Below are 27247 nucleotides of genomic sequence, written 5' to 3' on the forward strand. Positions count from 1 at the left end.
ATCTTTTCATTCATTATTTTGTTCATTCATTCATTCATTCATTCATTTGATAAAATCCTGTCTTTTGTTCAATTAATTACTCCACGAATGGTATGGGAACCACATAATTAGGAACTGATGAATTAATTAGTTCTAAAATATTTTATTATTTTTATTACGGTTTCATCACGTCTGAATGTTTCACACTTTAATCGCACTAACTTTTGAAAGACATTGTATTTTGTGTTGGCGTTTTTCGAATAATAGAATCCTTTTTGTTGTACCTGTTACTTGTGTTAGCTAACAACGTCATAAGTTTCTCCAGGTACTCTGGTGCGTATACAACCACCACTTCCGTCTCATTTATAGTGAGGTTTACATAAGAGAATATCATCCTAAGGTAACGAAGCCAATCAAACTGAAAACAAGAAGTTCCATTTGCAATGAGAAAGGATTAAATGGATTAAAGATTACATCCTTCATATTTGAGTGTACCTATCAGAAAGGTCATAATGTAATACCTTTATTCGTAATGGTCTTTCTGTCATAGCATGTTTATGCGTATCAGATTATTGATAAGATAAAGTTATGACCGTAAGGGCTGGATGCGTAACTATTTAATTATTAAAACGCACTTAGCAGCCATTGTCATTTCAAAGTATTAACTCCAATCAAGGATAGCTATCAGCAAATTTCGATCGTTCTAAATACATGCGTGTACTAAAAGCTAGATATTAATTCGTACTTGACTGAAACATCAATATTTAATTTTCTTTGTTTGCAAAACCAGAATGTCGAACAAAAGCCGTAAAATGAAATTGGAAAACTATTATTTCTTTGCATTTAACGATATTTAATGTTCCTTCTGCAGGAGTATGTTAGTGCAACAAAAAGCGAAATGTCAAAAGATCAATTTTACCGATGGTATTCTGTTTTTCAAGTCTTTTACTGTCATCCTGTTGTAAAGCAACTCGTTGTCCCTCCGATCTTCTCGAGGAGTGGTGATCTGATAGAAAACACATTATTACGTAAGACTTGTAGCTATTATCTGATGATAAACATTGTAAAGTGGCCTGTGTACTGCACGATAGCTTGAAGCCCACGTTTAAGCTATAAGACTATGTTTTGGTACTACTGACAAACGCTCATAAACCTGATGGCATACGGTCGAATTCGATCTAGCGATTAATCACTGGATGTTATGATTAATTTCGTTTGATTCACATGGTCTGCGAAGTGATACAGCCTCCGCAATACAATCGTTGCCTCAGCTAACGTTTCTACTTTGCAATGCTGATTTGCCATTTTGTCAGAATCGACGGTTAATGTAGTAAGGGACAAACGTGGCTCTCAACATAGGCTACGTGGAGATGGAAACTGGTTGAGATGATCCACCAATCAAAACGCGTTTGCCATATGTTTAGTAGAATGGGAGGGGGATTGTGCTATTTTCAGATTAAAACTCTGGAAGACTTCCCACATGACATTTAGAGTTAAGGAGTGCTCTAACACATTTTCGCAAACAACCGTCATCATTCACACTGATAACCAATCAAACAAGATAGAATAGATGATAGTGTTTAAGTTTAATGTTTTGACAAAACAAAATAATACACACTTAAAAACAGATTTTTGGGAATCGTTTGAACAGCATCTCTGTTATCCGGGATCAAATATTTTTCCGATATCCTAGACAACTATACCTAGCGGGTATAGCTCAATAGCGGGTTCACATTAGGTCAAACTCTACTGATCTGCTGACGGAGAAAATGGGACCCAAAGGTAATCTCATCTGCCTCCACATCCCAGCCTCCCACTTGTGGAACAAGCGGCTGTTGCTGATGCTGCATTTGCTGGTATTGCTCCCGTTGAGGAAACAACTGGTGCTGTTCATTTTGGGAGAACTCTTGGTAAAATGTAATTCCATCTCTTCAAATCGGCCATGGACAACATTAATCCACATAGAGTGAACTAGGGTTTCACTTAACCCTCATGCTAATTTTCTGGTTAATTTCTTGCTTGTTGTCTAGTTGATGATGGAAGAGAGATTGTTTAAAGCACTATGCTGGTGACGCAGTTGTGAAGGAAAAATTACGTCAGAGTGGAGACGCTGACGTGGTAGAAACATCCACTTATAAAACTAAAAGGTCGTGAGAGCTAGAGAAAGAAAGAAAAGCAGTATGTCAAAATAATATTGTAAAAAAATTATTTTAATAATCCCCGCTAACTCAATTATGACGACATGCAATTGGAGGATTAGGGTCAGTCACTGATAAATACCATTACCAAAAGAAACCGTTAAACATGAATGTGTTGACAACGTTAAGAAGTACGAATAGACTCGCATTCATCTTGAGCTGTCATTTTATACATCAGCAGAAACGAATTTTTTTAACTAAAGAAAAAGTAGAACCATAGTCATTTCTGTTTGGTCTCATTTCTACAGAAATCACGCTTAAGACAGGGCAGCAAATGTTCGTGAATATGATGATGAATAATTTCCATGATAGAGTTTTCAACAGGAAGTAGTCCTTAGGACTCAAAATATTCCAAGCTATAAAAGTAAACGGCAACCTAATGGAATGACTGTCGTCCATGTCGATGTCATAAGTTCCAGCGTCTTTAGTATTTCGATGAGGACCGTGCATCGGTATGACACACTACTGGTGCAATACGTTGCGTTTGAGATGTGGATTCAAAATTAATGAAGTTCCCAGGCATTCATCTTCAAAGAGTTCATGTCTGGCTTTCTCCTGAAAATGATCTGTCAAGTAAGTCGTTGAAAGGGAAGTATCTATACTCTATTGCTAGAGAGCGTCGGTGCGTTTAAAATACAAGGAAGCCAGTGGATGTAGGGAATAGTCACTGTAGTTTTTTTATACCACTCTCTCAATGTCTTCTCCTTTTTGGATGAGTGTCAATGTTTCTTCTTTATTTATGATCAACAGTGAACGTGTTGCGTGTTGCACTTAACTACGTTGATCAATTTAACAACATTAACATTGTTCTATGATCACGAATGTAATTCTTCAAGCTAATTGGTGAGCAAACACAAGGAGAGCTAGCGTTGTCATTACTCTGAATAATGTGGCATCTAGATTTCATTTTTCTAGTCTGCACCTTCCCCACTTGGAGTTGTGGTCTGTGAAGGCTATTCTTGATGGAAAATAATTTATTCGCACACGTCCATGACATCACTTAATTCGTATATCTTTTCCTATCGGGAGGCTGTTGACGTGAACTTTTGGATCAAACCAAGTCTTGATTTAGTTGTTAACTTGGGTGATTTATCACGCGGGATTTGAAAGTACTCTTCGATATCTTCTCTAATATCATTATCCTCCATCCCCGTGTATGTGTCTGTCTTCGTCTTTGGAGCTGTAGATGCTTTTTGTTTTTCTTTGCTTTTAATGACATTTTAAAAATATTTCGAAGCAGATTGAGCATTCTCGTATAAAGCTGTCTAGTGACATAGTTCAAGACATTGAAATCAAATTATACTTACAATTACGATTTTTATTTTTTAAATAACAAATCTGTTCGATCTATCAATGATTGTAACTCTTCCTGCAAGTGTGACATATCTGCAAGGTTAGGATTATGAGGTAATTGCCATATACATTCCTCTTACCAAATGTGGAAGGAAGAAACTATAGTTAATTTTCTTGATTCCATTAGATCAAGTGGTACAGGTGTTATGTCAATCCATAAAGGTTTGTCCCTTTTATCTTCACCTTAACAGGCCTCCGAAAAGAGGTCTAGCAATCGATCCTAACAATGCACCATCGATTTTAGCAACAGAACTATCAACATGGGTAAATACCATCCTTGTTGAAAAAGCGATGCTTGTTTCTTTCAACTAACTGGAATAGTCTTTTTCATGATTTATTGAAGAAGGTGACGATATCGTCTTAATTGCTGTTTTTTAATCTTGATCAAAGGAGCAGCTTCTTTCAAGATGTTTTAACAACTTTATCGATGATTTTTGTGTGCTTTTTGATTTGTTTTCGATTCGGAGTATTAGGTTTTCTAAGTACTGAAAAGATCCCAATGTTTACATAAACGAGAAGGAATAATCTGTTTCACGTATATTTGATGTTTTATGGCGGGGTTCGGTGTCTTAATGTTGCTCTATTTGTCGTTGTTGCTGCTCTTTTGCTCAATTTTAGGAAGACATCTTGGGATTTCGATGTTGTGAACTTCATGAGGAAGACAACTTTGTTCAGCATTTCTTTTTATACTGTAATTAGTCTCTACTGACTGCCAGGATGTTGTACCAACTTCCTCTATCGGAAGACAGGGTGTTTTTAATGGAACAATTCATCACAGCTCTTGCTTGATAAAGCCAGTACATTTTGCAACATGAGTGTTTTCTCTTGGATTTGTTCATAGTGGATGCCACCGTCTCGACTACAGTAGCCATATCTCGAACAAGGAAGACGATGGCGACGAAGAAGAAACAGAAGTCCATTTAAGAGACGGATTTCTTTTTTTCTCTAGATGGGGAGAAATTTGTCCTAAAAAGGTTTAACTGGCAACATCTGTAGCGAGGAAGGTGGACGGTCGAGTTTTTCATGAGTTTTTCATGAGTTTCATAGTTGCAGTACCTTTATTTCTTGAAGTGCTCGTTTTCCTTTGTGTTCTCTACTTGGTTGGTAAGTTAGAGCCTGATCTCACTGCCACTCTTAGATTTGTTTGTAATTTAGAGTTTTAGTGATTTTTTTTGCTTTTTAGCTTTGGTATTAGAATCCCATTGTCTAAGTGAGCGAATAATGACATCCTGGAGATCCATTCCAATTAGTTTTTTAAAATTTAATATAGATTTTTGAATCAGACAATTGTTTCAGAGGTAAAATAACTTGTTTTTCACAACATGCTGCGTTTGATAAGAAACGTGAGTAATAGTGCCTCTTGACCTTGACGATCTGAACTTTCGTCAGTTACATTCATAGCGGAGGATGTGGCCTTAACTCTCGAAAAGTCTAGAATATTCTGAGTCAGTCACCAAGATGGTAAGAGATGTATACAAGTTTAATTTGCCACTGCACAATACAAATGTTCACATTTCAGTAAAGTTCATGATCCTTTCTTTCATAGGTCAAACACCTCCTTGTCATACTCAAGAACCTCTTGTTTCCGAGCGTCGAATCCAAGACTTTGCAGTAATATAGATCCTTCCACTCGTAGATATGTCAATGTGTTTAATTATCCACACGCATTTTTGTATACATATGAGGAATAGATATAGCGCGGGTAATTTCGTATTCACATAGGGATGGAGAAGTCATATTTATCACTAACTGCAGCACTTTTAATACAATGGGTATTGTATACATAGATAAGGTGTTTGGGTGTCATGTATCTGCATGAACTGTGTTCAGTTTGCAACAGTGTACGTGCAGTTGAACATTGTCAAAGAAATGAAGTCAGTAACGCTGGGGAGACACGTCGTCCAAGACACAATGGACTCGTATCATCCTGAGGAATCAATTCTTTTAAAAGTATTTAGTAGTCCACTAAGTCTTGAAAGGTTTGATTGACTTCCTCCCGCTATATTTGCTGCAACATTAATCATCGAATTCGTAGCATGGCAAGTCTTATAGAGGCTTTTTTATGTGATTGAAAATAGCAGGTAGATCCTCAATGTCTTCTTCCAAACTGTCCACTTATACAAATGTCTTTTTTCTAGGAAATATTAATACGTTTATCAAGACGAATCTGTTAGTAACTCATGCTGATGAAATTCAGTCATTAATTATATCTTCGACATATAAACTGAAAGTAACACGCGTCCTCTGTAAACTGATTGGAAGATAGAAACAAAAACATGCCCTGGCTGAATTGTATCACACGTGTTTAGATTGATGAACCTCTCAATTGGTTTCGTTCTGCCAGTAGACTATATATAGAGGCTAGTTTGCCTCTTGTATCATATGTACCCAAGACAATCCACCAACATTAATGTAATTGCAAAATGTTCTGGGTTCTTTTTCAACGATGTTATTCCATCCCGACTTACCAGTATATGTGAATGGTTACAGTGATTACAACTGTTGAAGAGGTGTAAGTTTCATTTATAAGGGGATAATAGATAAGTTATAGCTGTAATAAGGGATTCAGTCTGGTTTATAGAGGTTTTTTGCTTCTATTCATCCCCCTTCTTTACCATTCTACATCCCTGCATGATATCATATGTGTTTTATGGATATGGCGCGTGTTTATCCCCACCCTTTACGTAGGTTAGTAGGTGTGGATGATGGGCAGAGTAGCTGTTCATGCTGGTCAGTAAATGACTACGTGTTGATCACTCCAGATGGCATGATGTCTAGTAGGTGTAGTTTTAATAATACAAAAGCAGGTGGGTCCAACAATCAGCGGTTACAATTAGCACGAATGATGATGCAAATCGAACACTGAAAATTTAAACTTAGCCAAGGAGTCATTGACATACAGTTGCAAGCCAAGGAGTTATTTACATATAGTTGCAGACAAAGAGTCATACACATACAGTTGCAAACCAATGAGTTATTCACATACATTTGCAAGCCAAGGAGTAATTGACATACAGTTGCAAGCCAAGGGAGTCATTTACATACAGATGCAAGCCAAGGGAGTCATTCACAGACAATTGCAAGCCAAGGTGTCATTATCTTAAGTTGTAAGCTGAAGTTGACTGTATCTAAGCAACCCTGATAAACATACACCTAAGCAACCCTGACAAACAAACATGCACCAAAAGCAATCTTGACAAACAAACATAAACCTAAACAACCATGACAAACAAACATGCATCTAAACTACCCCAACAATCAAACATTCAAAAGCAATCCTGACAATTAAACATGCACCTAAGCAGCCATGACAATCATACCCTCATCTGAGATCTAATTAATATCAACGAGGAAGTCATCCATGTGTAGATACTTAAGTGGGTGGGTCTGGCAATCTAGGGCCGTAAACTCACCTGAATTATGTGGTATGCCTGCATTTAGACTCAACCAAGGTCTAATTAGTGTTTAAGTTGCACAGCAAATTAAGTCGCAATCCAGCTAAAATTGAATTATTATGCATACTGAACGTGAACTCGTCTGACAAATAGTAGTTATAACTCCACTAAAAATGATGTACAATATTGTCACGGAGAATAAAATCAACCTCAGCTAAGGTCGTACGTATACCAAAAGTTGCAAATCAAGTGTCTTTGAAATGCAAAATAATTAAGGGAGTTGGTTATTTGCGGAAATGAAAGTCGATGGGTATGATAATCAAGGGCCACAACTTCACTAAACGATCAGTCAGCTTCGTTTAAATATGAAACAGTAAACAAAAGTTGGTTGAAATTCAATACTTGGAAAGGGAGTTGATATGCAGAAACAAAGTGGATGCCTTCGAATATCAGAGAATACAACTCTGCTAACGATGACGTACAGTGTTTAATACCAAGCTTCATACCAAATTAATCCAATAATAACTAAAGGAGTTATTCTGCAGAAACTAGTGTCCGACAATCCGAGACCATAACTCCGCTCAGCGAAGACGTATAATGCTGACAATAAGAGGCCATAGCTACGCTCATCGCGTAATGCTGGCAATCATGGCAATAAATCCCTTCAGCAATGACGCGTAATACTGACAATGGAACTTTTCAATTTCATACAGCAAGCAAAATTAAATCCAACAAAAGTCAAGCGAGTTGCTGTGTGGAAACTAAAGTTGGACGAACAGACGAACGGTAGAACGAAAGACTAACGGACATTACTAATTTAATAGCCACCATTTTCTAAGAAAAAAAGGGGTAAATGTACCATGTTGAAATAACTTTGCAGACTGTGTATTTCAGAGAGAGATGAAAAGTTTAGTTTCCAATAAATGGCGCTGCAATGACCAAGGATGCCAAAGTATCAAATGATAGAAGAGATATCTTCTAAAATGGCTAGTGTTTTCTTAACGAACTTTGAAAAGGACGAAAATGTTAATGTTTCCAACTCAGTATCATCACCGACCACTGTTGGATCATATATAACAATTTTAATGAATTTCAATGGACGATATCAGCCTTTACACCCATTTATCATAATGGAGCAGCTGTTAGTATGGACCTAAAATATGAGTTCTGCAGGAGTAAATAATGAACGGTTGCATCTTCTCAAAAGTCATTTAGTTATATCTTTACCTACCGCAGAAACATTGTGAGGAAAACGGGAAATATACGGAAAGGAAGGCAGTCGTGTCTATTCGTATTCAGATTTACTATGATAAACACGTTAGCGATGCTGATCATTCGGGTTTTTAGTACAGATCGTCCTCTGGGCATGCACGCCTAAGACTTTACTTTGGACGACATGCACGTTTGATATGATTAAATGGATGAGTAGGGAGTATTCAAATTGATATTTTTTATTTTTTATCATTTTAAATATTTACCATAAAAGAAAGTTACTATTCAGGATCAAAAACACGACTACCACGACTTTTGTCAGTGTCAACTTTTAAGTTAGTTAGCAGCAAACTTAGCTTATTTAACAGTTTATAGAGAAATATTAACAGCAATCGTGGTCACTTAATCTAACAGTTTATGGAGCAATTATAAAAGCAACTACGGTCACTTAATCGACCAGTTTATAGAGACATATTAACAGCAATCGTAGTCATGTAATCCAGTAGTTTATTGAGAAATACTAACAGCAATCGTAATCCCTTAATCCAGCAGTTTATAGAGTAATATTAACAGCAATCGTAGCCACCTATTCCAACAGTTTATAGAGACACATTAACAGCAATCGTAGCCACTTAATCCAGCAGTTTATGGAGAAACACTAACGGCATCATGGCCACGTAATCCAACAGTGTATAGAGACATATTAACATCAATCGTAGTTACTTAATCAGACAGTTTATAGAGACATATTAACAGCAATCGTAGTCACTTATTCGAGCAGTTTATAGACAAATACTAACAGCAATCGTTGTCACTTAATCCAGCAGTTTATAGAGACATTTTAACAACAACTGTAGCCACTTAGTCCAACAGTTTATACAGACATATTAACAGCAAACGTAGTCACTTAATCGAGCAGTTTATAGAGAAATGTTAACAGCGATCGCAGTCATTTATTCTGGCAGTTTATAGAGAAATAATAACAGCAATGGTGGTCACTTAAACCAACAGTTTATAGAGACATATTAACAGTAATCGTAGTCACTTAATCCAGCAGTTTATAGAGAAATACTTACAGAGATCGTAGTCATTTATTCTGGCAGTTTATAGAGAAATAATAACAGCAATGGTGGTCACTTAAACCAACAGTTTATAGAGACATATTAACAGCAAACTTAGTCACTTAATCCAGCAGTTCATAGAGAAACACTAACGGCATCGTGGCCACTTAATCCAGCAGTGTATAGAGACATATTAACAGCAATCGTAGTTACTTAATCAGACAGTTTATAGAGACATATTAACAGCAATCGCAGCTACTTAATCAGACAGTTTATAGAGACATATTAATAGCAATTGTAGTCACTTAATCAGACAGTTTATAGAGACATATTAACAGCAATCGTAGTTACTTAATCAGACAGTTTATAGAGACATATTAACAGCAAATGTAGTCACTTAATCGAGCAGTTTATAGAGAAATACTAACAGCGATCGTAGTCATTTATTCTGGCAGTTTATAGAGAAATAATAACAGCAATGGTGGTCACTTAAACCAACAGTTTATAGAGACATATTAACAGTAATCGTAGTTACTTAATCCAGCAGTTTATAGCGAAATATTAACAGCAATCGTAGCCACTTAATCCAACAGTTTTTAGAGACATATTAACAGCAATCGTGCTCACTTAATCCAGCCGTTTATAGAGACATATTAACAGCAATCGTGATCACTGAATCTAACAGTTTATAGAGACATATTAACAGCAATCGTAGTCACTTAATCCAGCAGTGTTTAGAGAAATATTAACAGCAATCGTAGTCACTTAATCCAGCCGTTTATAGAGACATATTAACAACAATCGTGGTCACTTAATCCAACAGTATATACAGACATCTTAACAACAATCGTAGTTACTTAATCCAGCAGTTTTTAGAGAAATATTAACAGCAATCGTGGTCACTTAATCCAGCAGTTTATAGAGAAATACTAACGGCATCGTGGCCACTTAATCCAACAGTGTATAGACACATATTAACAGCAATCGTAGTTACTTAATCAGACAGTTTATAGAGACATTTTAAGAGCAATCGTGGTTACTTAATCAGACAGTTTGTAGAGACATATTAACAGCAATCGTAGTCACTTAATCCAACAGTTTATGGAGGCATTTTAGCAACAACTGTAGTCACTTAATCCAACAGTTTATACAGACATATTAACAGCAAACGTAGTCACTTAATCAAGCAGTTTATAGAGAAATACTAACAGCGATCGTAGTCATTTATTCTGGCAGTTTATAGAGAAATAATAACAGCAATGGTGGTCACTTAAACCAACAGTTTGTAGAGACATACTAACTGTAATCGTAGTCACTTAATCGAGCAGTTTATAGAGAAATGCTAACAGCAATGGTGGTCACTTAATCCAGCAGTTTATAGAGAAATACTAACAGCAATCGTAGCCACCTATTCCAACAGTTTATAGAGACATATTAACAGCAATCGTAGCCACTTAATCCAGCAGTTTATGGAGAAACACTAACGGCATCATGGCCACGTAATCCAACAGTGTATAGAGACATATTAACAGCAACCGTAGTTACTTAATCAAACAGTTTATAGAGACATATTAACAGCAATCGTAGTCACTTATTCGAGCAGTTTATAGACAAATACTAACAGCAATCGTAGTCACTTAATCCAGCAGTTTATAGAGACATTTTAACAACAACTGTAGTCACTTAATCCAACAGTTTATACAGACATATTAACAGCAAACGTAGTCACTTAATCGAGCATTTTTTAGAGAAATACTAACAGCGATTGCAGTCATTTATTCTGGCAGTTTATAGAGAAATAATAACAGCAATGGTGGTCACTTAAACCAACAGTTTATAGAGACATTTTAACAACAACTGTAGTCACTTAATCCAACAGTTTATACAGACATATTAACAGCAAACTTAGTCACTTAATCCAGATGTTCATAGAGAAACACTAACGGCATCGTGGCCACTTAATCCAACAGTGTATAGAGACATATTAACAGCAATCGTAGTTACTTAATCAGACAGTTTATAGAGACATATTAACAGCAATCATAGTTAATTAATCAGACAGTTTATAGAGACATATTAACAGCAATCGTAGCCACTTAATCGAGCTGTTTATAGAGAAATACTGACAGCGATTGTAGTCATTTATTCTGGCAGTTTATAGAGAAATAATAACAGCAATGGTGGTCACTTAAACCAACAGTTTGTACAGAAATATTAACAGCAATCGTGGTCGCATAATCCATCAGTTTATAGAGAAATATTAACAGCAATCGTGGTCACTTAATCCAAAAGTTTATAGAGACATATTCACATCAGTCGTAGTTACTTAATCCAGCAGTTTAGAGAGACATATTAACAGCAATCGTGGTCACTTAATCCAGCAGTTTATAGTGAAATGCTAACAGCAATCGTGGTCGCTTAATCCAGCAGTGTATACAAAATATTAACATCAATCACAGTCACTTAATCCAGCAGTTTATAGAGACATTTTAACAACAAGCATAGTCACTTAATCCAACAGGTTGTAGAGAAATATTAACAGCAATCGTGGTCGCATAATCCAGCAGTTTATAGAGAAATATTAACAGCAATCGTGGTCACTTAATCCAACAGGTTCCAGAGACATATTCACAGCAGTCGAAGTCACTTAATCCAGCAGTTTACAGATACATATTAACAGCAATCATAGCCACTTAATCCAGCCGTTTATAGAAGCATATTAACAGTAATCATGGTCACTTAATCCAGTAGTTTATATAGTCATAATAACAGTAATCGTAGACTCTTAATCAAATAGTTTATAGAGACATATTACCAGCAATCGTGGTCACTTAATCAGACAGTTTATAGAGACATATTAACAGCAATCGTAGTCACTTAATCCAGCATTATAACAGAGAATTATTAACAGTAATTATAGTCACTTAATCAGACAGTTTATAGAGATATATTAACAGCAATCGTGGTCACTTAATCCAGCAGTTCATAGCGAAACACTAACAGCAATCGTGGTCACATTTTAATACAATTACCCGCTGTTTTAAATATTCATAATAATTGTAATTATTGAGATATGACAATGGCAAACAAACAATTTGAATTTATAAACTATATATCAAGCATGGACGTTAACAAAGAATCAATCAGCAATAAATGGATGGACAAATAAAAATGTGCTTGGAGCATTTTAGACTATAATCATGGCTGTTTTGAAAACTGACAATCATGTCGTACACCTTCGCAGTGATAGACACGAAAATGCCTCAATAAGATGACAATGCGTGTACACAATGCCAATAATAGTATGATCAAACGAAAGTCATAATGTGTGTATTGAAAAGAACTTTTACAATTAATAAAGTGACTTCTAATAGCAAATGATATCTGTATTCGTCTCTCATATGGCTATCTTTCGCGTTCTGTATGGATTCCATATTTGTCTTGATCAGCTTCCTGACATTCAAGCAAAGCCTCGATGCTGCATTGCTCTCCTATCATGAATATAAACCATACCTCACAATAAAAGAGTTAATATGTTGACATTACGGCAAAGACATTCTTCAGATATAAGCATCACCTTAACAAACGTTTAAAAAATATCAAGTCCACACCAAGCAGGCTGGTGGTACTATTAAGCATTCCCTGGAGTCGGTATCTAGACAGATTTGTCAATTAGGATTTGAAGAGTAAGAGAGCTCTGACCAAAAAACAACAATACACAGTGCTGATACAGTCTTGTTTAAACGCCTTCATGACCTGTATCACTTTTACTTTAGACAATAACATACCAAATACATATTCACCTAGATAATAACACAGCGAATACATATATACCTAGAATATAATACGTATAATATATATTCACCTCGACAATAACATAAGAAATTAATATTCATATAGACAACAACACAATAAAGCATATTCACCTACACAGTAACACGTTGAATACATATTCACCTAGACAGTATCATATACAATACATATTCACCGAGACAATGACACCGCAATGGCTCTGCAGTTATACCCACCAAACAAAAGTATTGGAGAATAGGCTCGTTCAACCAGACCTCTCGCCGGTTTCCTTGAGATATCTGCAGTACGAGTGCCGTCATATGGGAGAAATCTCAGCGGGCAATAATAGATTTAGTATTTTATATGACTAATTTAATGGCATAGGATGGCTTTGCTTGGCAGTAGAGCGAATTCACCCAGATAATTAGATTATCCCAGAGTCAAGACAAATAAGTTATGTTCAAAATTATATCCATGTAGCTGGTTAATCAGAAATCGAGAACGTATGATGGGATGTAATAAATTTCAATATTTGCCTTTCTTGGTACTAAATACCTTGAAATTCCAGATGAAATCAAACTTGTGTTATACTTTTTTCTTCTTGTATAGATTACGTAGATTTCATGGTAATTATGTTACGTATTAACTGTAGATTTAATGGTAAGTATGTTACACATTAACTATAGATTTCATGGTAATTATGTTACGTATTAACTGTAGATTTCATGGTAATTGTGTTATATATTAACTGTAGATTTCATTGTAATTATGTTACGCATTAACTATATATATCATGATAATTTTGTTACTTATTAACTGTAGATTTCATGCTAATTGTGTTACGTATTAACTGTAGATTTCACGGTAATTATGTTACGCATTAACTACATATTTCATGGTAATTGTGTTACGTATTAACTGTAGATTTCACGGTAATTAGGTTACGCATTAACTATGTATTTCATTGTAATTATGATACGTATTAACTGTAGTTTTCATGGTAATTATGTTACTTACTATGTGATTTTCAATATGAAAGTATTGTGGAATGCCATGCGATAGTACTTAAAGGTATATTCACATCTACAAAGATGTATTATTGGCCAAAAGCCTCGTACACTTTAAGAAATAAATTATTGATACAATTTGTATATCTCATCTGCAGTTTTCTATTTATACTGATGGTTCAATTCACTTTATACATGTAATTCTGCCTAGCATAATTTTTTTTTCGTCTATCCCTAAATACTGCAAACTGCGAATTCCTATGTTATCGTGGTACCCTTTCTGTATTCATCTTAGCACATTTTCTCTTAAACTTCGTAGATTGCCATATCACATCCACAGTATGTAAGAAAGAATTCTCTTTCACTAAGGCCGTAAATTCACTGATCAAACTGGTGCCCGCATCATCAAATGATAAAACTTACTTTGTTTGTTTAAAGATTTTTTTCTCCGAAAGATAATACATGTAGGATTGTCCGTGCATGGAAACATACGACGAACACCATTTGATAACAATGAGTTTTATCTACGAGGGACGTATATCATCTATGATATAATAACACACAATGGCCAAGGACATGCAACGTGTATCAATATTCCTTGCATGACGTTCCATTTCATGAAATTTCTTCGACTTCGGTTTTTCGCAAAAAGTAATAACTTCTCTTTTGTTGGCTCAATTTCATAAAAGCACCAGACTTCCAATTTTTGACGAACTCGTCAAATACTGAAAAAATTTTCACTATCACTTTTATGTTTCAATCTTCTTGAATGGGTATTCTGTTGAACATTTCACAAATTCTCGAGTCAATAAAGTTTCGGTTTTTGGATTATCGTGGAAAAAATCAAGACAACCTTTTGGGCTTGAATTTCACTGAAACGATTATCTTAATTTGATCGTTGACGTCACCACTAGTTTTATTCTATCGAGAAATAGCGCTAATTTGTATTTAGGGAATTTTTTTAGTTATGCTTATATTTTTTCCTTGGTATTCAGTGATTAATTTCCAAAAAATGGAAAACTCAGTGATATTCGGAATTTTAATATAGAAATGTGGATACTGTTAGAGAAAACCAATTATCACAATCAACCGAAAACAGGTTCAAACCATATATTGACGGTACAGCGAATGAAAATCTGTATAAATAATGATACTTACATTTGCAAGTTCTATCTCAAAATTTATCATTTCCCTCATTTCAGCCTTTGCTAAAGTTTCATTCGCTCCCATCATGACAGCCACACTGACAGCGAATTTTTCATACACCTTTACACTAGGGTCGTCTAGGCCTTTGAGATAATAGTCTCTGTCTGGCATACCAAGTTCTGATTGGTCCAGCTGGAAGTAAACAATGTATGGTCAATCAGTGTTCAATTTCCTTATTCTTTCTTTATATAGATAACAACTATGAAAAGGAAGAGAAATTAACATATGTTTGTTTTATTTTGGGTTTCTACGGCACATCAAGGCGTAAAGCGTGTAGTATCGAGGCAATTGGAGTAATGAGCCTTGTCCAGAAACAAACAACAGTCGCCGACTTGGACTGATCCTATGGCAGGGTTAGAACGACTGGCACGACTGAACCGATGCAATACCTGCCTCCATTAGTCTCCTCTCACAACATGAACAACAATGTATCGGACAAAGTCAAATAACCTTGAGAGACTTTTTTGGTGGTTATAGAGTTTCTAATGACACGCTGCACAATACATGCTTTTGGTAATGCGAGTTTGTTCTCGTTTATGTTTAATCGAAACTTCAGTATCTGAAACAATCTATGCCATATATTTAGTTACCTTTTCGAATCTTTATTTCCATGTAACATTTGTTACAAGCTACTATGCAATGAAGTAAGTACGTCAACAAGCTAAAAGATATATCCTTCAAATATATCTTACATATTTAAAACAACTACGTGTACTTCGTTATATATAAGTCTAACAACATTCATCATGCTAACGTAAACTATTAAGCAAGTATTTTAAAGTTTAGACAAACACTGATAATATGAAAATCTGACACGAAGTCACAAAACGTTCTAATACAAAAAGACAGTCTAAATTATGTTAGGCACCAACCTGGACACAACATATTACTAGCTTATGTTAGGTACAAACCTGGACACAACATCTCATTAAACCATGTAAGGCACAAACCTGGACACAACATATCACTAGCTTATGTTAGGCACAAACCTGGACACAACATATCACTAGCTTATGTTAGGCACAAACCTGGACACAACATATCGATAGCTTATGTTAGGCACAAACCTGGACACAACATATCACTAGTTTATGTTAGGCGCAAACCTGGACACAACATATCACTGGCTTATGTTAGGCACAAACCTGGACACAACATATCACTAGCTTATGTTAGGCACAAACCTGGACACAACATATCGATAGCTTATGTTAGGCACAAACCTGGACACAACATATCACTAGCTTATGTTAGGCACAAACCTGGACACAACATATCGATAGCTTATGTTAGGCACAAACCTGGACACAACATATCACTAGCTTATGTTAGGCGCAAACCTGGACACAACATATCACTGGCTTATGTTAGGCACAAATGTGGACACAACATATAACTAGCTTATGTTAGGCACAAATTTGGACACAACATATCACTAGCTTATGTTAGGCGCACATCTGGACTCAGCATCTCATTAAACCATGTTAGGCCCTAACCTGCACTCAGCATCTCATTAAACCATGTTAGGCCCTAACCTGGACACAATATATAAAAATATCAGTAGAGGTTATATTGCATTTTCTAAAAATAGTTTCATTGTCACACTGATCAAGAAAATGAAACTTCCTTGATGTTTTTAGCTAATTATGATACATTATAACAATTAAATCACAATTTCATTGCAACAATCAGTAGTATTCAATATTCCTATATTTTAAAAATATTTCATATTTTAAATTATAAAATAGCACAATTTTCAATGAAATTCTCCACCAATGCCCTTGCTTTGGAAGTAAGATGCCCTCCAAAAGTTTAAAATTGAGCTTTAATCGGTCCGTAGATGGATTAATGCAGGTGTAGCATATGTGATTACGTAAATTGAAATATACAATGTTTTGAGATGCATTCGATATATCAAGAAATACAAAGTTTCATAAATATTAGTGGTCTTAAAACTTCCATACACGCTTTGGAATAAACAATTAGTGACATCAGCTATTTGTATGTTGGTTTCCAGTAATAAGAAGATATTTCACCTGTAGACTAGATGTTGGTGGATTTTAAAATTTGATTCCAAACTTTAGAATATTAATCACATTTTTTTTTCAGATCAGTTGCTTCTACATGTCTTATCACAGGTCTCTGTGTCATCTTTGACAAATCAAACCTTTTCAACAAATATGGTCTAGAAATGTCTTAGTTCGTACCTTTCGTCAACACAAAGTGCTATATTAGGTAAGTTATCAGTGACTGAGACCTTTTTACTATGGCCCATTCGTATTGGAAGCATCGAACCATCTGTACGCGTTTTATTAAACATGAGCATTACCGCGGTGGTGACTAAAGTACTTTACATCAACATTTTCGCAATTAAGTTTTGTCTGCATACGAATGAAGCTTCAAAACAAGTTAAAAGCTATACACCATGGGACCAAATAAATGTGTACAACAGGTGCTTTTTTAAGAAAGAAATCATGCTTAAACTGATGCTTCCAGTGTTAAATTGGGAAAGACTACATCTTTCAGCACTGCATTCTTCAAGTATACGCCAATCGTTGATTTATTTATTTGTCTGACATGCACTCACTTCTTAGCTATAAATGAATCTGGGAAGCTTAATTATGGCTCACCATCGAATTTCCCCCAATAGCTTTTCAAGCATTTAAACACTAATTAGGTTCCTTGCATATTTCATTCGTGTTTCTACATTTCTGATGCTATCCAGTGTTTTAGTTGAACTTTCAGACACATCAGTACCGTCAGTACTACTAATGGTAAACTCTTACCTGGACTCAGCGTATCAAGCATTCGTACAGGTTACAAAAAAATCTGCAATATTTGTCATTCTACGCAAATGTCAGGACGTTGAACTCAAAAGACATTTTAGATTTTCTTTTGTTTAGATTTTAATGCTGCTTTCTATGTACTGCAAGAATTATCTTCACTTGTTAGTAAATCTCCAGAAACAAATTTGATCCAAATATTATTAATGATTTTATTAGGGATTACCATATGGTAAATATCAGCTACAAAGAGAGAGACATACAGAGAGACATACAGATAGCCAGACAGAGAGACAGACAGGTTCGTGACCTGAATAACATTGACATCAGAGTTTTTGTCATCAGCTCCAACCCATTGGTCAATAAGAAGTTTATTATTATACAGCCTCAATTTGACCAAAAGGTCGATAAGGTCAAATTCCTCTTCTTTCCAAACACCGTTTCCCACTACCGGCCAGCCTCCAAGCTTTTCCATCAAAGTTATCACCGGCTCAAGGCCTCTCTGCTCTATCAGGGCTGTTGTAAATAAGAAGAATTGTTACAATTAAAACAGACGGTTTGATATCAAACTGGACATATATATGGTAGGTTTATTCATACGTCATGAAATCTATGTAGTGATTGGTTACAAACGTTTTTCATATTTGATAGGAGGTGGAACTGTTTCAGGCCTGTCGTGGAGTTACTTTGCGCGTGTCATTTTTGATTGAGTAAATCCGATATTTTGCCCAGTTCGATATTTTTGTTTTGATCGAAAATTTACTTCCTCTGACTTATTGACGGTACATAACACACCTTCATGGGAATTGATCTGAATAATGAGTTTAGATACATACCCGAGATTCACTATGCAACAAGCACAATTAGCTACATGTGACACATTTTATATTTAGTTACCAAGTTCTCATTCGATTTATTGTTTTTGTCATTACCTCGTATATTCATTTACGGTTTACGAACTGTCCTGATTGCACGTGTATATTTTCGCTCCTCGCTCTCTCCCACCAAATTAATATTTGCTGGTCAGACTAGCTGTGCGCATGTCTGCTTTTGGTAGCTCTGTTCGTTTTAACGTTGTTCTCTCAATCTTAGCGCAAACACTACTGCCCGAATGACAAGCAATTTCTCAGTAATGCAGTAAACCCGTCCTTAATTTAATTATCAAGTATTGTCTAAATCAATTATACGTTGTATGTCTGTAAATTTGGTCAGTAGGTCAGTCCGTTCGTCTTTCTTTTTGTCCACGATCAGTATTCAAACCTGTATATATGACTAACACCTGACTTGCTAGCCTGCCTATTTATTTGTTTTCATATAAAGTCCTTCCATCCCTCTCTCGATGCTCCTATGGCAGTCCACCCTTTCCAACTTTTCAATTTCCATGTCCTCAGACTGTTTAATATATCTGTCTATATATGCCCTTCTGAATTCTTTTGCATATGTTTTAAGGTAGTAGCATAACGTGCTACAAATGACCATCACAACACTGGTAAAAGATTGGTGTCTTTCCGGTTAGTTTCACAGTATTAAAACAGCCAAGAAACTGGAGTACAGTAAACAAAAAATGCAAATGTTGCGTCAAAGAGAATTTAACAGTCGTATGGTTATAAAAATTAAACCGATAACACAAGACTCTTTTTTCCCTAAAACACGAATGTATAATTAGAACTTCACGTCTGCTTCAAAGTGATTGTCATTTCTTACTGTGAGCCTAAATAAGTCCTAACTTCACTATCCATTCTTGCTAATATTACTCATGATTCATAAAATATTGATTTTAATAATAAACAAATGACCGAATATTTTCATTTTGATGCCAACCATGATATCATGCTCGAAAAAAAATGATGATAAAAATCAAGCTCTACAAAGGAATTGGGGAAAATTTACTTACTTTCGTTAACACAGGAGATGTACAGGTATTTCGCTTTTCTCGTCGCCTCATTATCTTTCTCTGAAACCGGCACTTGCAGCAGATCTTGAAAATAAATCATTGCGTTTCATATTTCATACCAAAAATACTGAATTTGGCATCTACACATGTTCCAAATGAGTAATCAACTGGTGTAATAATCTGAGTTATGGACAAACAAAACGTTTCAGATTTCAAGTACCCAAATAAATTTAGTGAATGATATATATTCATAAACTCGCAAAAACTAGTTGTCATAAATTCACATCACGTTCTGAACCTGATGTTATCATAATATATATCCCCTATTATTATTTTATTTTAAATTCCTTCTCTACTCGCCATAGTCTGTCCAGAATAATATATTTTCCTCTTTTTGTATACTCATTAGCCATACTTACCTTTCATTTGCACTTGAAGACGGTCACGCAGCTTCGCAAATGTATTAAAACTTGATCTGTCGTCTGGAATAACGTTTACCCTGTTCCAGGACCCGCATGCATACTCAAAAAAGTCCACACAGGGGTCCGTTCTGGAATCCATCGCCTCCAGTATCCTGGCGGCTGTGAAAAGAGTAGTTTACACACGAGTTTCCTTTCTAAAAGGAATTTGTAAGTAGATGGAATTAAGATTTTTATTCTATTCAAGAATAAATTTTACGCTATAGCGAACAGGGCACAAGAAACAAAAACGAAAAGCAGTCTTATTTAACGCTATATATCCTGAAACTACAAATATGCTAAATATATTGCACTGTAAGCAAATTTCAAAAGTGAAATTAATGCAGCTGAATGTGAGTTGTACACTGCTTTGTAATTTAAAAGTTATACACACAGAATAAAAGAAAAGGAACTTTATAAATCTATAAATCTGTGAAAAACTTGTAACCATTTTCACAAATACAAAGAAAAAGATACAGTAATATACGAAATCAAAGTAATGTTGAGAAAAGTATATATCTAACCTTTAAAGTAGAATCACATCTCTTTCCAAGATCAAGTGATTTTAGTTCTAGTTTCTCTCGCTTTTATTGTATTTACGTAGTATGTATGTTATGAAACAAAGAGATTCACAAACGTTCGCCAACTCAGAGAAGCTGCCTTTCTGACTTTGACCTATAAATGTCTTCTAATTCTCGTTTTTTTCGTAATGCGTATTCGAACAGGTAAAAATGGTGACCTATGTAACACATGTTACTGATCGCAGAGGAAACGCCAACATCAAGCACTTGGAGTTTCAAGAGTTATATCGTTTCAGTGTGGCGCTTTTTGAATCTAACGCTAAACCATGCCGTCTTTATTTTGCAATTTAAGTTAGATCGTTCCAGTGTGGCGCTTTTTGAATCTAACGCTAAACTATGCCGTCTTTATTTTGCATTTTAAGTCACATTACATTCATAACCTGCGTATGAATATTTTTGATACTATATCCTTTATTTATCGGAAAGGTAAGAACATATGATTATGTAATTGCTGATATAAAATGAAGTAACCAATGAACTCGACGTCATTGTATTGGAAATTGCGATAATATTGCACCTAAAACAAAAATTTAAGGTAGACCGTTCTCAGGTGTTCCAACAGCACTCTGTATGTATGTATGCATGTATTTATGTATGTATTTATGTATGTATGTATGTATGTATGTATGTATGTATGTATGTATGCATGTATGTATGTATGTATGTATGCATGTATGTATGTATGTATGTATGTATGTATGTATGTGTGTGAATGTGTACGTGCGTGTGTATATGTATGTAAGTGTATTTATTACATATCCTTTTAATCTTATGTGTCAGATCTGGCGTTCGATACAGATGTTCAGTCTGTTATTTCTTATCACATATTCAGTATCGCACACCTATACTTTCCGTTTCAAACACCCAGGCTGGAACTATTTTGCAACTTTAAATATTAAATAATAGTCCACGTATAAAATGTCCGGTATGATTTATTACTATATATTTTAGATTATTTAAAAATGCCAATATACGTTTATAAATTTAAGAAATGTTCTTATATTTGGTGACAATGGCCGCTTTGGTGCTGGGGCTCATGGGAAAATACCGTAGGCCTACTACGTTTTACAAAGACACCGAGTGGTCAAATACATAATAACTTTTTAAGAAAATAAACTGAAAGATATAGGAACATGGAAAGAACAATTTGTTTGCAACTTGCCAATCGTCAGTCAGAGTAAAACAGAAAGCTACTAAACGTTTAGAAACCCGGACATAGACAGAGGAACATATAACAATGTTTTTTTCAGAAATTAGGCAAACATTTCAAAGCAGGCTAGTTGCCATGTCCACTGCTTTCCAAAGTTTGCAAGCTGCAAGAGCAGGAAGAGAAGTACCGAACATGCGACATTTGTGGTGAAAATATAACTAGTGATATATCCTTTTTAAGGAGTGACAACTCAATAGTTAGACAAGTCTATAGTTATACAAGTCAATAGCTAGACACGTCTAGAGTTATGAAATCTATTAAGAATTTCAACACTTCATAATCTCAGCTACAAAACTTGCAGAAAAAAATTAAATCACGAGAAGAAACATAATGACGAAGACCTCAGAAAGTTCGGTTATGTCTTGAACGCTGGTGTGGAAAATTTGAAAACAGTATGTCAGCCAAGGAGAACAATTTTTAAAACGTCAATAGAAAGGTATAGAGCTCACTATATAAGGCCAGACTGAGTGGTAAGGACACCAGATCAATGATAGAAATGGTAAATATCATTTTTAAAGCCACACATTATATGCAAACTTCAAAACTAACATCAAACTATTTCAAAACTTAAACGAAGAAATGGTATAAAGAGCATTTCATCTAAAACTGAGGTTGATTATCTTAACCAAGAGATGTACGGGCAGGAATCTAGAATCTGGATATATGTTGTCATGTATATATAATCTTTGTTTTTATACTAGATTGTAGCTGATATGTGTGATATTTAATTCCTATATGTGTAGAAGGTAGAAACTATTTACAGAATCTGGGAAATTCGTTCATAGTATCTGGAAGACAATAACGTGCTGTTGATCAGAGTGAAAAGTAACTGAGGAGTCATAACAGAGGAAGGCTGTATAATGAAAATGGAAGTATCCGAATCTACCTATTGCCTATATATTTACTATGGCCTTTCCAGTTATAATAGACGGTGCCATCACTAATGGAATAGCATTTACTGGGTCTAATAAACTTCGAATTCCTTGATGACCGTAATGCTAAAGTAGAGCTGGAAAGACACAATAGAAGCCTAGACGGATTGCAAAAACAAGACTGCAGAGTCCAACGAGAATAAAGGCAAGAGTTCGATTACATTAGGCAAGATTCAGAAAAGAAAGTTTTAGTACCCAATTACGTAACCAATTTGGGTGATACCTTCCTACTCTGCTAACAAACATCCCAATCATAATACAGTTTTTGGTGATCCCAATCCACCGCAACTTGACTATTTCTTCAACGCCTCCTGAGAGAAGGTTAGACAAGAGTATCTAGCTAAAACGAATATAATGGGTACCGGTATACGGACTTTAATGAGTTTTTTTCAAAGACAAATACACAACATAGACAAGACAAACAAATAAAACAGAAAACGGTTATGTTTGCAAAACTTTACATGGCTGTTTCTACAGGAATTAAACCTTTAAACTGTATTATGTTTCAACTAGTTTATTTCAGCTTGTTGCTGATACTGGACAATTTTTGTAGAAATTGATGAGCCATTACAACATCTGTTATTTTATGTAAATTTATGTAAGCGTAAATTTTATCCCGGATATTATTTTGTTATAGTAGCCATAGGCTATTAAGCAAATTTAGAGAATTATTTAAAAGAAAATGTGTCGGCTGCAAAAGATAATTTTCTTTATGCATAGTTGTCTTTTTATAGCCTTCTTGGTTTAAACCGCTAGATATTAACATTCTAAGGCGACGTATCCAGCATGATTCTTTTTCTTTCCTTTTTTGAGGACTCCAGTTTGGGTTGTGAGCAATTGCAATAAGTGTCATATCACTGAAAGTGTGGCCAGGGGAGGAGAAGTGGTATGTGACCGCGCTTCTGTACAGCTTCTTTGTCATCCAATCAGATCTATCAAGGTTGATTCTTCTGTGTTGCTTTTCAGTATCTCCGACATACTGAAGGCTACAGATCTTACATATGATGAGATAAATGACATTCTCTGTTTCGCACGTTTTGTTTGGACTATGTATGTTTAGTTTTTCTCTAGTCACTGTGCTAGAAAATGCCCTGGTCTCTACATGTTGACAGGTTTTGCACCTTTCATCGCCACCTGAGCCAGATTGACTAGGGTGGTCTTGATTAGTGATTGGCGTTAGCTTCGCCCTGACGAGGATGTCTTTGATGACTTTTAGTCTCCGGTAGGCTACTACAGGTTTGTTAGGGAGGATTAACTTAAATGCGTCCGACGATTTCACGATGAGCCAGTGTTTTCCGATGATTTTACCTAACATGGGGTTGTCTGGATTGCAGGTCAGGATAAATGGTATCCTATCAGCCTTTTCCTTCTTTCCATATTTTAGTAGGTCATCGCGGTTTGTTTGTTTAGCCCTTTGGGTTGCCGCCGTAATCAGGTCTTTGTCGTAGCCTCGATAAATAAAATGTTTAGATGACTCTTCAGACCTTTTTAGTAATATTTCATCGTCGGAGCAAATTCTGCGTATCCTGCGTGCCTGGTTATATGCGATTTTCCTAAAGCAGTGTTTTGGATGACAGCTAATTGGGAGGAGATACTGGTGTTTGTCGGTTGGTTTCGAGTAGATGTCTGTATATCCTCCTAGTAGAAAAAACAAGCTGACTGACTCTCTCTTTTTGGAGCAGTTTCCGAATCTCCTGGACTATGTATGTAAATTCGATAGGTGGCAATCTGATTATTCTTGGAGATTTCAACTTTCACTTTGACTGTCCCGGAAACTCAAATACATCAAAACTCATAGATTTCATTAATGTTTTCAACCTCAAACAGTCAGTTAACAAACCCACCCATAAACATGGTCACATTTTAGACCGGATTCTTCATAGACCTGATGATAACATTCTACGGTCCTCCCTGGTATCCCATGACTTTGTATCAGATCACCTCTGCATTATATGCCATCTTGACGTATCAGTCCCTAACCCTCCACCTTTATCCGCTACAAAGAGAAACCTCCGTATGATAAACAGAACCAAACTAATGCACGACACCCAAGCTAACCTAACAACTTGCTTACATCCTTCCGCAGAACAACTCGATAACTGCCCGCGTTCATTGCTTGACAAACATGCCCCAGCTACCAACTGCAGTGTATCAATTCAAAAGTGTTCTCCATGGTGTAGCAGTGTTAGGGACCAGCTTCGCACTGCTAAAAGAGTCCGCCGTAAAGCTGAGAGGCTCTGGCTTTCCACCAGACTCACTATTCATAAGCAAATATATGAAGCCGCTAAGAAGAATGTCACAGATACAGTCCATGCAGTGAAATCAGCCCACTACACTACTAAGATCATGGAAAGTTCCAGCTGCAAAGAGCTCTTCGAGATTACTAACAAGCTAATGTCAAGGAACAAATCTACACCACTTCCAACTACTTTATCTCCAGTCGACCTTCCGGACATGTTTGCAAATTTCTTCCGTGACAATGTACAAACCATTAGAGATAGGCTTGACACCACAATTTCAATTGACTCGTCGTCACCATACAGTTGGGATACAGAATTTGAGCGGCAACCATTAGCAGCATTTGAACCTGTCTCTATAGATTTCGTACGTTCAATCCTGATGAAGAGTGCACTAAAGTCATGTGAACTTGATCCAATTCCAACATCACTGCTGCTTGAGTGCTTAGATCCAGTATTGCCTTCACTAACTGATGTTATTAATACCTCTCTCTCATCCGAGGAATTCCCATCATTTTTCAAAACTGCCATTGTAAAGCCTTTGCTGAAGAAACCAACACTAGACCATAATGATTTAAAGAACTACCGCCCAGTTTCTAATCTCCCATTCACATAAAATTCTTAGAAAAGGTTGTTCTATCCCAGCTTGTATCTCATCTAAATTCAAACAGTCGTTTTAGCAATGTACAATCTGCATATCGCCCTTGCCACAGTACTGAAACTACTCTTCTAACAGTAGTTAATGACATTCTCTCTGCGTTGGATAGTGGAAAGATTACAGTCCTCACCCTCCCTGATTTGTCTGCAGCATTTGACACAATAGACCATGGTATATTACTTCACCGTCTCCAGCATGTATTTGGCATTCATGATACAGCCTTACTGTGGTTCAAGTCCTACTTGGTCAACAGGACACAAATTGTATCTGCAAATGGAATACACTCCAGCCCAGTTGATCTATGTTGTGGTGTTCCACATGGGTCTGTTCTTGGACCTTTTCTCTTCATTATGTACACTCAGTCGCTCTCAAGTGTCATAGATCATCATCCAGTGTCTCACCAACTGTACGCTGATGACACCCAAATATACAAATCTAGCCACCCAACTGACGTTGATGCTACCATCCAAGGTGTAGAGAGGTGCATTTCTGATGTGAAATCATGGATGACATGTAACAAGCTGCAGATGAATGATGATAAAACTGAGGCCATTCTGATCACAACACAAAGACTTTCTCATTCACATCCTTTACCTCAAACAATATATATCAGCAACACCAACATTAAATTCACACAATTAGTACGAAACATAGGTGTTACTCTGGACAGTACTCTCACATTGCACCAACATGTCATGAACATATGCAAGGCAGCATATCTTGAGCTGAGACGCATCAGCTCAATTCGCAAATATCTTTCAGTTGATGCCACTAAAACACTTGTGTGTTCATTAGTACTTTCAAGACTGGACTATTGTAACTCAATTATGTCTGGTTCATCTCAATATCTGCTCCAGAAACTTCCAAAAGTTCAAAACACAGCTGCTCGGATCATACTTAGAGTACCACGATCAGAGCACATCTCCCCGCTGCTCTGTACCCTACACTGGCTACCCATTCGATCCAGAATCAAACACAAAATTTGTTCTCTGTGCTATATTTCTATGTCGGACTCTAGTCCAGCATACCTATCCGACCTCACCCATGTGTACACACCAGCAACATACTTACACTCCTCTTCTGACAATCGTATATTCATTATTCCCACAATGAATACAAAGTCATATGTACAGCGTTCTTTTGCATACCAGGGCCCAGCAACGTGGAATGAATTGCCCACTGAACTTAGACACAAAGACACAGTGATCACATTCAAGAGGGCTCTCAAAACTCACTTATTTCGACTGCAAGAACAAACTTAAAGACTTAATAATGTTTCCTACCTTAAATA

At 36.0% G+C, this 27247-nt stretch overlaps 1 protein-coding gene across 6 annotated transcripts in view; it reads right to left on the minus strand.

Moving 5' to 3' along the window:
- Window positions 1-27247, minus strand: part of LOC149781725 (neprilysin-like) — a 136145-nt gene that overhangs the window by 21113 nt on the left and 87785 nt on the right. For all 6 annotated transcript variants that reach the window (XM_089935830.1, XM_089935828.1, XM_089935827.1 and 3 more), the window contains 6 exons: window positions 20300-20461; window positions 19881-19964; window positions 18297-18502; window positions 15156-15335; window positions 899-985; window positions 264-397 (listed from right to left, as the gene is read on the minus strand). In XM_089935830.1, coding sequence (XP_089791956.1) covers window positions 264-397; window positions 899-985; window positions 15156-15335; window positions 18297-18502; window positions 19881-19964; window positions 20300-20461 — 853 coding nt within the window. The remainder of the gene's footprint in view (window positions 1-263; window positions 398-898; window positions 986-15155; window positions 15336-18296; window positions 18503-19880; window positions 19965-20299; window positions 20462-27247) is intronic.

This window comes from Sinohyriopsis cumingii, chromosome 15 (genome assembly GCF_028554795.1).
Source record: "Sinohyriopsis cumingii isolate HCF-2022 chromosome 15, ASM2855479v2, whole genome shotgun sequence".
In the NCBI taxonomy this organism is placed as follows: domain Eukaryota; kingdom Metazoa; phylum Mollusca; class Bivalvia; order Unionida; family Unionidae; genus Sinohyriopsis; species Sinohyriopsis cumingii.